General features: G+C 43.3%; 1 protein-coding gene across 4 annotated transcripts in view; it reads right to left on the bottom strand.

Moving 5' to 3' along the window:
• flvcr2a (FLVCR choline and putative heme transporter 2a) overlaps positions 1 to 12,990 on the bottom strand; it is a 28,865-nt gene that overhangs the window by 5,528 nt on the left and 10,347 nt on the right. For 3 of the 4 annotated variants that reach the window (XM_085391184.1, XM_085391185.1, XM_085391186.1), the window contains exons 2-5: positions 4,922 to 5,063; positions 2,977 to 3,117; positions 1,591 to 1,658; positions 1,215 to 1,318 (exon numbers count right to left, since the gene is read on the bottom strand). In XM_085391184.1, the coding sequence (XP_085247310.1) occupies positions 1,215 to 1,318; positions 1,591 to 1,658; positions 2,977 to 3,117; positions 4,922 to 5,063 (455 nt within the window). Of the gene's footprint in view, positions 1 to 1,214; positions 1,319 to 1,590; positions 1,659 to 2,976; positions 3,118 to 4,921; positions 5,064 to 7,505; positions 10,950 to 12,990 lie in introns of those variants that run through there. The other variant, XM_085391187.1, reaches the window with a different exon arrangement.

Below are 12,990 nucleotides of genomic sequence, written 5' to 3'. Positions count from 1 at the left end.
TTTAAGACATTAAGCCATGTATCATAGCACATGTTATGACGGGCACAATAAGGACTAACGCAAGCGATAATGTTCAACCCCCCCCCCCCCCCCCAAAAAAAATGAATGCCATTATTTTGTGACAACAACGCCAATCTGCAAAAACAAATTCACTCTGTTGAAGCTGCTTCTTGTACAACCACGCGTAAAACAAGCAGCAAAACATTTTTGTTAATATTGCACAGTCCTCCGGCTCACTCTGGATCCACATTCTAAATCTGGGCTTAACTGCTCTGACAGATAACCATCCTAATGGCATGTGAGGAATCTGTGGACTGAGGATCTTCCTCTAATCATAAACATTTTTATGCCACATTAATGAAGGCAGTTTATCAACACTAAATCACTAACTTGCAGAATAAAGCAAGTGGTCATTTTGTAGAAAGAAGTAATGTATGATTACTGTTTTTCCATCATATGCAGTGGCAAAAGGCTTGAGAAGCTACTTTGAAGTACCAGTAAAGTACAGCCTGCCAGTTCAGATAAGCAGAGAGCAACACCACACAGAAAACTCGGCTATGTTGTATCCTAATACGTGCCTCTTTTAATCAAATGGTCTAATTCACTTGGACATCTCTCTGTGAATGGATGAGTGACTTAAAGGACATTCATGCAAGGAGTCGATGTTTTAAAGTACAGCTAACATTGCAGAGAAGAAGTGAGAATGCTGATCCTGAGGACTGAAAATTACATTGCCTTTCAGAAGAGCATCTTTTTACATGTGCACATGAAGCTCCATCAGAATCTGACTGTAGAAAACAATGACATTAGTTTATTTGAATGCCATGGTTTACCACTCCCTTCAGCTAACGGCAGGAATCTTAAACTACATGGGCTCACCACCATTGGACAATAGAAGACTGTAAAAGTGTCGCCTGGTCAGATGACTCTCAATCTCTGCTGTGACATTCGGATGGTAGGGTCAAAAGTTAAAATAAATAACATGAAATCATGTATTCATCTTGCCTTGTATCAATGGTTTAAGCTGTTGATGGTGCAATGGTGTGAAGTTCATTTTATACTCAGCCTTTTATGATCACAGTGTAGCCATGTTCTGATGGACATGGTGTATATTTAGGATTTGACTCAAATGTAGGTTCTTGTTAGAAAACACAGCTCTGTGTTTGATCTTAGTCCACATCACTGAAAAACGGGGTTTAAAAGAAATACACTACTTGTAGGTTTTGGTCTTGTCCAGCCATATGCCACATATGAGAGAGCCCGCCATGCCAGCAATGACAATGGTCAGACCGATTCTCCCAGCATTCACCTCTTCACCCTGAAAGAGAAAATGTTGGCATTTGCACCTGTGAAGTCACAATATGCAGTCATTTCCTAGAAGCACTGAGCCGTAACAATCATACTCCTGTTATCTGTGTCAGGACCATATCTTTGGATGCTTTATAGCTCAGTGTTAAATGCGGTCAGACAGTGTCTACCTGCTGGGCCTATTCAATCTGAGCATAAGCCACAAGGAAGACTAGAGAAGGTAAGACAGAAAATATAAAGTTGACAAACATGAAAAAAAAAAAGGCTATAATAGGGACTTACAGGATAGTGCTCAATGATCATCCGGTTCAACAGTGTGGAAATAGCATAGAAGCAGCCAACATTCAAGCCTGTAGACCACAAACAGAAAACAGTTTATTCTGAGACAATCTGCACAGAAAGGTGGTCTCATGTGGGGACCAGATGGGTCCTGGTGCTTCTACCTAAAAACTCTTGAGAGCTTCACACAATATAAGAGACATTATAATCAGATTATTTGGGCATTTTTAGGGTGTATACTCCCCCTACTCAAAAACTTTCTCCTTTTTTGAAAGCTTTAAACTGAAAGATGAACATTTCTGTTTCCCAGCAGCTTATCATGTTAGCATTCCAACTGACTACACGTGAATCAATAAGATAAGATAAGATAACCTTTATTAGTCCCACACGTGGGAAATTTGTTTTGTCACAGCAGGAAGTGGACAGTGCAAAAGTTATGACGCAAAAATTAGAATACAATAAGAATAAATACAGTACACAACTGTACAGAATAGAATAAAATAATATACTATATACAGTAGAATAAAATAGAATAAAAATATACAATAAGATAAAAATAGAATACGAATGCTATATACAACTGAGTAAAAATACAACGATGCCAGAAAAGATTATTGCACTTAGTGTTATTGCACATGTGTGGATGTGTGTGTTTGTTCAGTTAAAGTCTTTGTTGTGGAGTCTGACAGCAGTGGGGAGGAAAGACCTGCGAAATCTCTCCGTCCCACACCGTGGGTGCCGCAGTCTCCCACTGAAGGAGCTGCTCAGTGCTGTCACAGTCTGCTGCATGGGGTGGGAGACGTTGTCCAACAGGGATGACAGCTTAGCCGCCGTTCTCCTGTCACTCACCACCTCCACTGGGTCCAGAGGGCATCCTAGAACAGAGCTGGCCCACACACACCCATAAATGTGTGTGTGTGGGTATTAGTAAAACAACTGCCTTGTGAAACTCAGCACAGGATTCTTCTTATAATAACTGAAGGTAGACAATTGGCAAAAACTAAAGATGGAGGAGAGGAAATGGATTTTAAAAGGATTAGAAAGAAAGCAAGAAGTCTATAGTCTGAGAAACAGCTGCTAACACACTCAAACAGCCCTTTAACATGAACAACTTTGGTCTGTCTTTCCTATGTTGTCACTAATTAGTGACCTTTGAGCCAAAAAATGCTATCACCAAAAACAATCAGATCAGTGCTACACAAACTCTATTCGTTTTAATGACTCGCTCATATATGTGCTCAGAGGCCGATAAGGACTGTGAACGAGAGTTACATAGACCATAATGCACAGTATCCTTAACTCTTGCCAGGGTAAAAGTTTAGTCCTAGAAATGGTGGGGCTGACTGCTACAGTTTGCATGTTTAGTACGGGTAAGAGGGAGGAACCCACCATAGCTGACCACCAGGAGCATGAAGGGCTTGTTGCGCAGCAGACTCAAGATGGAGGCTGTGTAGGAGTACTCATCAGGCTGCATGTTCCTGGCCTGTGCCTGGGCCTGGCTGGGTGGGATCTCAGGTTTCTCCTGAAACACTGAAAAGCAACACAAACAAACGCAGCATTTCTGGAGGTTACTTTAGTTTTTAAGATATAAGATTTAGTAGGACAGCACCGGAAAAACACCGGACTGGGGCAAAGAGCAAAGTTCAGTGTGATGCTGAGGTAAGAGCAAAAGTGGACTCCAAACATGAGTAAACATGCTTATAAAGATAAGATATCAGTCTCCGAAGCAGGTTTTAACACACGTACAGCAGCCCTGAACATCTTTAGACATTGTCCAACAGAGTTACATGTGAGAATTTGGAATAATCTTTAACCTGCCAGCTCTCCAGTACAAGGTCCATGTGATGCTCGACTGAGCCTTTCTAAGAAAATGCAGGTAAGTGTCTAACACAGCGGGTGACATCTGACCTGCCCCCTGGACATCAAGTCAGCCACCAAATTTAACCAAATATAGGTGGCTATTGTTATTACTTTTCTCCTCCTATCATAAGTCGTAGATTAACAGGTTTTATTGAATAACAGGTTGACATTTTCAGTATTTCTTCTATTTATTGATTCCGTAACACTTTCTGTATTGTTATTGCATTTAATCTTTCACTATTGAGTTTAGTGAGTTACCAAATATGATGCATGTTCCTGACAGCATAAATATACATTATGTGTAGTTAGAATTGGCAGTGTGTGCTTCACATGTGATTATATATTTTTTTAAATAAGTAAAACCTGCTTGATTGGGACAAGCAGATATATCTGCGCAGTATGTAAAGTGAAACACAGATGTTCTCCGCACGTGACACGACAATCAGCAAAAGCTGGAATCACAAACCTTTGACCTCAAAGGTCACAGTCACAGGTGATTGTGTCCCAAGGATTTGCTTTGAGTTATTTAGTCAGCATATCCAAGTAATCAAGGGACTGGTTCTCCACCACTGTTTCTCTGACTTTCTCTGACTTTTAGTCCTTGGTGGAGGTGAAGAGAGAATTTAACAGAGCTGGGGGCTGAGGTGGGGGGGTGATTTTATAAAACTCTGCTATGACTCCCTGAGCCCCTGCCTGTATTTCACGTCGTGTCAAAACTCATCTCATCAAAATGTGGACAATTACACCAATTACCGCAGCTGCTCATCTGGTGGAGTTGAAGGGATGTTGAGTTTTTCGCTAGAAAGCACACCTCGGGCAGGCTCAGTTTCCCAGCGGAGCTGGCTGAGGAGCAGACATCTCTGTGTAAAGCTCTGCCATACACAAGTCTGGATGTTCATATCGAGAACTTTGCAGCAAAGATGATTTCAAAGACTCTTTTGTGTTCTCATTTAAAACAGCAGTGTAATTCTTCTAGTGGACAAAGGAGTCAAGGTGAGGTAACACTGGAAACTACAAATTGTCAAGATGATGCTTTGCTTCATATATTTTCACACCAATAGCTGTGGGCGCTGAGTGACACTTAAGGTGACTTGCAGTGGGCGATTGCTGCATGAGTGAGTAAAGAGCTCTGACAAGGACTCTAACCCATTAGCTCTTTTACACAAACGTGAGGCTCAATCAAGACTTGGATCCATGCGTCTCCAAGGCCAGAAAGGGCAGTACAAGATCACATCAATGCTGGCTGGAAGCTGCAAACAGTGGCGTCAGTGTCTACAGGAGACCAATGCATAAAATTCACTGATGATTCTGTGCTCACAGATTTTCTGTTCTTTTCCTGATTTTCTTCCCCTTAAAATTCTCCAGGTTCTTCAACACGATTTTAGGTTTCAAACAGAAATGGTCAAAATGGTTCTACAAAGGCTCCAGCCATAACTGACATGTATAAACACTCATCTTCCCTTTAAACACTTACCGATGACCACAAGGACCAAGATGGCGGTGGCCATGCCTGCGCTAATGTAGAACATGATACTGATATGATGTGCCAGCTCGTCCATGTCATCCACGTTAGGCACGAGGATGGGTGGAACCAGGAACCCAATGGCAATACCCAACTGTAAGCGAGAGACACATAATTAACTATGGACTGATGTGATGCCTGCGCACAGACACATATGTCCAAATTTTTAAAAAGCTATAACGCAAAACACGTCACTGAAGACATAAAGAAGGGTAAAGTTTGCACTTTGATATGATGCCCTGTAAAAAGCAAGAAACACCCCAAAAACATAAACAAAAAATGAAATAAGTAATTGATGCAGAAAATGTCAATGCCTGTTTGGCATCTGACTGACTGCTGCAATCAGTGTGAGTGATGGTACACCTCTTATTATAAAACATAAAATATATGCATATTTGCCATTTGTGGCAAAATAAACCCGTCTGTAGTTTTTTGTTTAACAGAGACAGGTAACACCGTAAGTCACCATTCTTTTGTAAACTGCCTGACATGAAGATTACATGTCACTAAATTTAACTTTTAAAACCCCAGCCAACCTCAGTGAAAAGCAACACTTCTAGTGGATCTTGGGTAAATGGGAAGGGAGTGGGGGTAAACGTTCCAAATTTGAATACCACAGCAGCAGTGCCAACATCCTCGGCTTCCTACTGTCACAAGAACATTCCAGAAGGGACACCGGTGGTGGTCCCTCCACTCTAGGGGAAAGGTGAGAGAAGGAAAGGTGACGCGACACATTCCCGATTGTGAGTAACAAACCTGTGAAGTGTTTGACGAGTGGAAACACAGAAATATGTACGATCCCTTCAGTCGTCTGAGAATGTTACACCCACTGTTACACTTGTTGCCTTCTACAGCCTTCAGACAGATTAGAACCTTCGCTATAATGTTTACCTTGTTGCCAGTGTACTAGAAAAAGCTCTAGAAAACATTCACAGCAGACAGTCACACATTTGAACCAAACTAAAGACTTTTTATAACCTCGTCAAAACTATGCAAAACAGGCTCATTGTTCATTGGCTCCAAATTACAGTGACCTCGCTTGAAGTTTGATGTCTGTTTGATCTTCAAAGCGTCACAGGCTTTTCTGGAACCCTTACCTAATTTTTTGCTAATGTGAACTGTTTCTAAATGTCCAAGGTATTACATAAAACGACTTCAGCCTGAAAACTTGGAAGCATCCAGTGTTAGGGACCGCAGCCAAAGCAATTAAGCCATGGTGAGCAAGTAAACATCGACAGCAGCGCGTCCTTTTCATCTTCATCGGCAGGGAGCGGGTTTAAAGCACAAAACAAGAACATTCATGACAAGCGCCGGTGTTTGGTCTAATGATGGAGGGAGAGGACATGGTTCAGCTTTGGAGGTTAAAGGGCACCACAGCGTGCTCAGAGCGGTCAATAAGATGAGAAAAGTGTTAGAGACTGTGGAGAGATCACAAAGCACTGATATGTAGCCAAGTACACCACATTTGCTCTGTTTATTTTCTCTTTACTTTAGATATGACTTAAAATTGCATAAAACTATCACTCTCCATGTTTCGTGGGTAAATTTAAGGTAAATTAGATTTCAGTTGATGCGTGTTGACATTTCCTGTGACCTTTTTTGGAATTTTCAGATGATTTTGTCTGTCTAATGCCGTTCTCGGGATTTTTAAAAGGAAAGCAAAAGCAGTGAAACACACCCGCCCCAGCAGACCTGACTACCTTGCCATGCACACAGCATTCTTAGTGCAATCTCACTGTATAGTTAATTTACCCAAGGTGAGGAAACTTGCACAGAAGCAGGCAGCTCAAGCGGTGGAAGTCACCCGCCATCCCCAGCAATTTTCCCCTGGCTAGAAAGAACAAACCAAACACACATACAGACACAGAGGAAGTCACTTTGACCACTTAGACAATACCGGTATCCCTGTTTTTACTGGAAAGATCTATACTCTGTTCACTTCTCTCCCTCTACCCTCCTCACAGTTTGGAAGTCTCTGTCAGACAATGGTTCCCTATCATATATTTTCTTCTAGTTTCTATCGGCAGATTTAAAAATGAAGAATTTATGACTTCATATTTTGATACTGGTAATCCAAGTAATGTTTAAACAGTAAAAATGCTCAGTGTAATGTAAACCATGCCCTTCTACTTCCCATATACTGCTTGCCTGGTATGTGAAGTACTTTAATAGAACTAAAATGGTTCAGCATCCAGCATGCTAACATGTACTGCATGCTGGGTTCATCGTTTCTTTAAGAACCTTTACTCTGAAGGGATTACTAGCCATTAGTTTTCACCAGTGGCAAAGAAGGTGACTGGCTTTGTTAAACCTGCGGACTCTGGAAGAAGGTTGGAAAGAAGAATCCACAGGAGGAGAGACACTCAATCACAAATCAAGATAGCTTGACCTAACAGAAACATGCTATTTTTTTAATATACTGCACAAAGAGTTAAAGATGACAGAGCTCTCATTCACTCTCGCCCACTTTAAAGAAGAAAAGTGAATAACACCATACACACATTTTTTTTAACCCAGCAGGTAAACAAAGACACACCTGGTTTCCCAGAACCCCAATGGAACAGGCGGTGGACACTTCCTGCTGCCCGAACCACAGAGATGCAAGTCTGGAAGGGATGCCCAGGATATAAACCGTGGCCACCGAGCACACGAACTGTCCAAAGAAGGTCAAAGCAAACATGCTGGGGTCCGCCGAGCCCGTCTTGATCCAGGCCCCGATGCAGTTGTAGGCGGACCCCACCACCACAACATCTCTGATGCCTCGATTGTCGAGGAGCCACATGACGGGTAGGATGAGAGGGATGTAGGTGAGAAAGTAGATCATGGAGAGCCAGTCAATGGCCAGGGTGCCGATGCTGTAGAAGCGCATGAAGATGTTGCTGATGATGCCGTACTGCAGCCACATGAAGGCGTTGCTCATGGAGTAGGCGCTGAAGATGAAGAGCATCACCCACCGCCGTTTGTACAGCCTGGTCTCCATGAGCGGAAAGAGCCGCGCGGTGTCGATGGCTGATGGCTCCAAGGTGTCATCACCATCTCCCAGAGGCAGGCAGTGCGCGTATTCTCGCAAGCTGTTTCTTTCTTTCCCCGTTGGGGTGCAATCATTGACCCTGGCCTTGTCGAGGCTGTCCGCCCACTCATGAGAAAGTTCATCCTGAGAATTCATGTTGCTCCCAGTGAAACTCTTCCCTCTTCCTTCAGGCTTGTGTGGCTCTCAACAGCTGAAGGGAAGAGCAAACAATTCTTCTTGTGTGTGCACTCTCTTAACACCATGGCAGCTTACCTGACTAGGCCCTCCCACCCAGCAGGAACTTCCTAAATGGTGATCATAACCAAGCTCACCCGCTGATCCTAAACTGGAGATTACTTCCTATTACTGCTGGCTGATTTACCAGAGGTGAATCTGGGGTGCAGTTTAAATATAATGAGCAGTATATGAGTAGGCTCTGATTTCAGTCAACAATTACATACCCAGCTGCAAATGTCGGGGTTCGGCCTTCTTCTCTAGTGGTTTTAACACCAAGGATGCGTTTTACTTTTCATTTAAAACTCCTACTTCCATGTGAGATCGCATAAAAGCATAGCATGTAAATGTAAGGACGAACTACAAGAGCAACTTGGTTTTATTGCTAAGTATAGGCACATGACACTCACAGATACATAAATGCGTCAGACAAGTTAAAGTTCATTGAGAGGAATACTGAATGTGCACAGCTGCCATGCTGTGACACAGAGGGGAAGTGTCCCTGAGCACTGAAACATGAAGTGACGGTAACACACTGCTTGTTGACCAGTTATTAAGGTTGAGTGTTTCTGGTTCCTAAATTGGATTTACCAATGTGCAATCACTTTGTATTATGTCATCTGTCTCTGGCATTACAATACTGGCAGACCTGAGGATGGTCAGTTTACACAGTGCAGTCAGGAGGGATTAGCACAGTGGCACATTTATGTTGTGTTAAGTCACATGCCAGTGCACTGCTGGTATGAGATTCAGCTTTAATTTGAAGATGTTTATATCCACATTTCTTTGAGCATGGGCTACTATTATTTTTCCTGTTTCTTTATTACACAGAAAATTTGAAAAAATAAAAAAGTCGTTTCAATTAAAGAGCTTGTACATACTGGTGGATTAACCATTACAGAAAGATAGCAGAACAAGCAAGCTTCCAAACTGTAACCTGTATAGAGATAAAATTAAATGCTTACATTTAGATTTGATATTCTGGTTTTATTTTGGTGAAGTGTATCTTAAATGTGTAGTTAGCCGAGATGGTAAGTCAAATTTTCAGGTATCTGTACTTTAGTCGAATATGTATTTTTGTGACAACTTTTTACTTTTATTCCCTACATTTTTAGACAAGTATCTGTACTTTCTGCACCTTACATTTACAAAAATGGCTCGTTACTTTTGGTAACGAGCCATTTTTGGCTAAATGGATAAATGGAGGAAACAGTTACACACAATAGAAATTACTGTGAACCATGATCATTTTTGCCCACACTTGAGACACTCAGACTCTTAGAGAACCCCACCTACTGAATGCCACTTTAATGTAAAGCCAAGTGTCTCATACTTCATAGATGAGTTTTTCATGAGTTTTTTTCTGACTGTACTCACGTGGATGCACGACAAGGTGACACTAATGACCTTCCAGTGTGTGCAATGAGTCCTTGAATCTATATAAGCGCTATATAAAAACTACTGCTCTTTGTCTTTGTCAACAATAGAGCACAAAAACAACTGATCAAAGCCAGCGATCATATTGTTTCTAAGTTCTTCGATCCTTGTCATAAGGTGGTGTTACTGACAAATTTTTTTACCCTGCATTCAGACACAAGGACAGTAGTTCAGTCAGCCGTGATTAATTCTGATCATATTAGTCTTATTTTCAACATAAGGCATAATATACTGTTTGCTAAGCAAATCAAACACTAATACTTGCATTAATCAAAGTAATCAAATATTAAAATGTACTATATTATTAAAAAGTGTTGCTGAACGGAATGTAATTCGTAACAACAAAGTAATAACAATACAGTAGTGAAATCCAGTCCTCATACTGATGGATGCTCTGTGTTAATGAGTAATATAGTCCAACATCCAGCTCTAAGCCTGGCTTTTCTTACAGTGAGTCTTTAAACACGCTGGAAATTTCCAGGCTCCATCTACACCACCTCTCTGTGAAATCCACGGAAGGATCGAAGGGAAGTAAAGAACAGTCAAAAACTCATTCAGGATATTGAAACTACAACCACAAACGCGCGCCACCGTGGCTGCCGACAAGCGTCTTTTGGGAAAACACTGTCATGTGAAATTGTAAACTGACAATGTCTGAATGAAAGACGAAACAGTAGTTGCGGAAATACCAGGTTTGCTTTGTTGGCAGTGCTATCGTCTTATTTTCATACAATCAGAGCAATAAAACGGTAAAACACTACTGATAAGCCGATTGTAAAATAATTTCAGGAATATCCTGCTCCATAACGGAAAGATCTTTTTTTTTTGGCATTTATGGATCACGATTAGGGTTGCCAACTCCCTGAAAAATAAATAAGGGACACCTCGTGGCCAAGGCCGGGCAACCCAGTTGTCTTCACCCTTCCCAGTGTGGTAGCTCTTTTGTGTGTGAAATTTTTTAACCATTTGACTTGAATTTGATTTAAGCAGATATTCTTTGTGATATGACCATATGGGAAACAAATGATCATTTAGCCATTTATTTTTAGCTCAAAATGACAACATTAACACAGTAAAACAGGTCTCTTTCTTAAACAGAAGCCTGTCGTGCTTAACTTTTGAGAATATAAGTAAATCTTTCTTTAAAAAAAAAAAAAAACTGTCCTGCTTAACTTAAAATAATAGAACAAAAATATTCTTGTAATTGTGCACATTTAGTGCATTTAGTACAATTGGCTTCAGCTGAGGTATTATTTCAGCTTTTCTAATGCTAATCAGCTGCTCCTGTTTGTAAACCCACTTGTTCCCATGATTACACATCTTAACTCATCATCATTCTTCATCTATGTATTACTTTTATGTATTAGTCCTCTATTTGTTGTAATCATCTATCCTTGCAGTTGTTTATTACACAAAATAAATGATATTATCACACTTCTGGCCACATAGCGCTGATATTCACTGCACATGCCCATATTGTCAGGGCTCTGTGTGCGGGCAGGCAGAGATGAGGATCCAAATGCAGGACTCGAACACAGAATTGAAACTCAAAAAACCTCAGCTTTATTGCTGGCAGAAAAACAAACATGGAGTGAGGATGGAACACTGAGACCAAGGACACACAGGCATAATTCTGAGGGTACGACGCGACACTGAGCATGGGAAAACACAGGGCTTATATACACAGGGTAGTAACGGGGGAAATCGGCAACAGGAGGGAGACACAGCTGGGAGAGATCAGGGCTAACGAGACGGGGGAGCTAAGCTGCACACACTAACATAAGACAGACTTTCACAATAAAACAGGAAACATGAATTACAAAACAAGCATGCAGACTTTACACTGAGAGACAGACAGAATGACACATGGAATCTGAACTAAACTAAACGTGAGATATAACTGAGAACAAATCCTTAAGCACGGATAAACAGAAACAAGAAATAATAATCATCATCATCACTACGAGAAGAAAACAATCCATGAAGCAGAAATAAACCAAAACATAATAAACTCAAAATACTGGGTCCAACGGACCCAGAACCGTGACAGTACCCCCCCCTCTAAGGGCTGGCTCCCGACAGCCCCAAACAAAAAAAAGCACAAGCACCAGGCCAGGCCCAAGCAAAAAAAAAAAAAAAAAAAAAAAAAAAAAAAAAAACAAAAAAAACAAAAAAAAAAAACAAGGAGCACCAGAGTCCAAAAAACGCAGGAAAGCATATCAAAAACAAAACGAAACCAGAGCTCACCAAGAGTCTACAAAAAAGTCCAGGGGGCCGACCGTGCACACGGCAACGGTGGCGACGTGCGAACAGTTCTGGAGGCCGACCGTGCGGACGGCAACGGCGGCGAGGAAGCAGTTCTGGGGGCCGACCGTGCGGATGGCAACGGCGGCGGGAATGCAAGCCTGGAGGCCGGCCACGCGGAAGGCAGTGGCGGCAACAGAAGTCCGGAGGGCGGCCACGGTGGTGATGATGCCCAACAAGCGGCCTGGCAGATGACCGACAATGTGGAGGTGGTAGGAGGGGACCCGAAGGCTGCGTGGCCCCTGCAGCCCCAGGCGAAGCGGAGGTTGGATCAGATGAGGCAGAGGCTGAAGCCGAAGCTGGGCCAGGCGACGCTGAAGCGAATGCGGAGGCTGAACCAGGTGAGGCTGATGCAGAGGCGGGGCCAAACGAAGCTGGTGATGCGGGAGCCGGACCAGGCGTGGGTGATGCTGAAGCCGGAGCCGGACCAGGCGACGGCGTGGGTGGAGACACGGAGGCTGGACCAGACGAGGATGAGGATGCTGACGCGGAGGCTGGGCCAGGCGAAGCAGCTGATGAGGATGCTGATGATGAGACCGCAGCGGGCGAGGATGATGAGACCGCAGCGGGCGAGGATGATGAGACCGCAGCGGGCGAGGATGATGAGACCGCAGCGGGCGAGGATGATGAGACCGCAGCTGAAGGCTGGACGGGCTCCTCGGGCCCTCCAGCTGACGAGGCAGAAGGCTGGACGGGCTCCTCGGGCCCTCCAGCGAGAACAGTCTCAGGACCAGTGGGCACAGGGGCCCCTGGAACACACAGGACAAAACCAGCAGGCGCACGGGCCTCTGGCAGGGACAGAACAGGACCAGCAGGCGCACGGGCCTCTGGCAGGGACAGAACAGGACCAGCAGGCGCACGGGCCTCTGGCAAACACATAGCAGACTTCAGCCGCCCAGAGCATTGACTCTGCTCAGGCAGTGACAGCCGGGTGCAGTCCTCAGCTGGGTTCCTAGCCTCCAGGGGTCCAGAGTAGGCTGAGGGCTGAAACTCAGCCTCTGGGGAGGCCCTGGAGCACGTCACAGTCTCTGAACTG

The sequence above is a fragment of the Rhamphochromis longiceps genome, linkage group LG19, assembly GCF_057381845.1.
Source record: "Rhamphochromis longiceps isolate RC_006_pf linkage group LG19, R_longiceps_female_GT1.1, whole genome shotgun sequence".
NCBI lineage: Eukaryota > Metazoa > Chordata > Actinopteri > Cichliformes > Cichlidae > Rhamphochromis > Rhamphochromis longiceps.
This window is presented reverse-complemented; position numbering and strand designations above follow the sequence as displayed.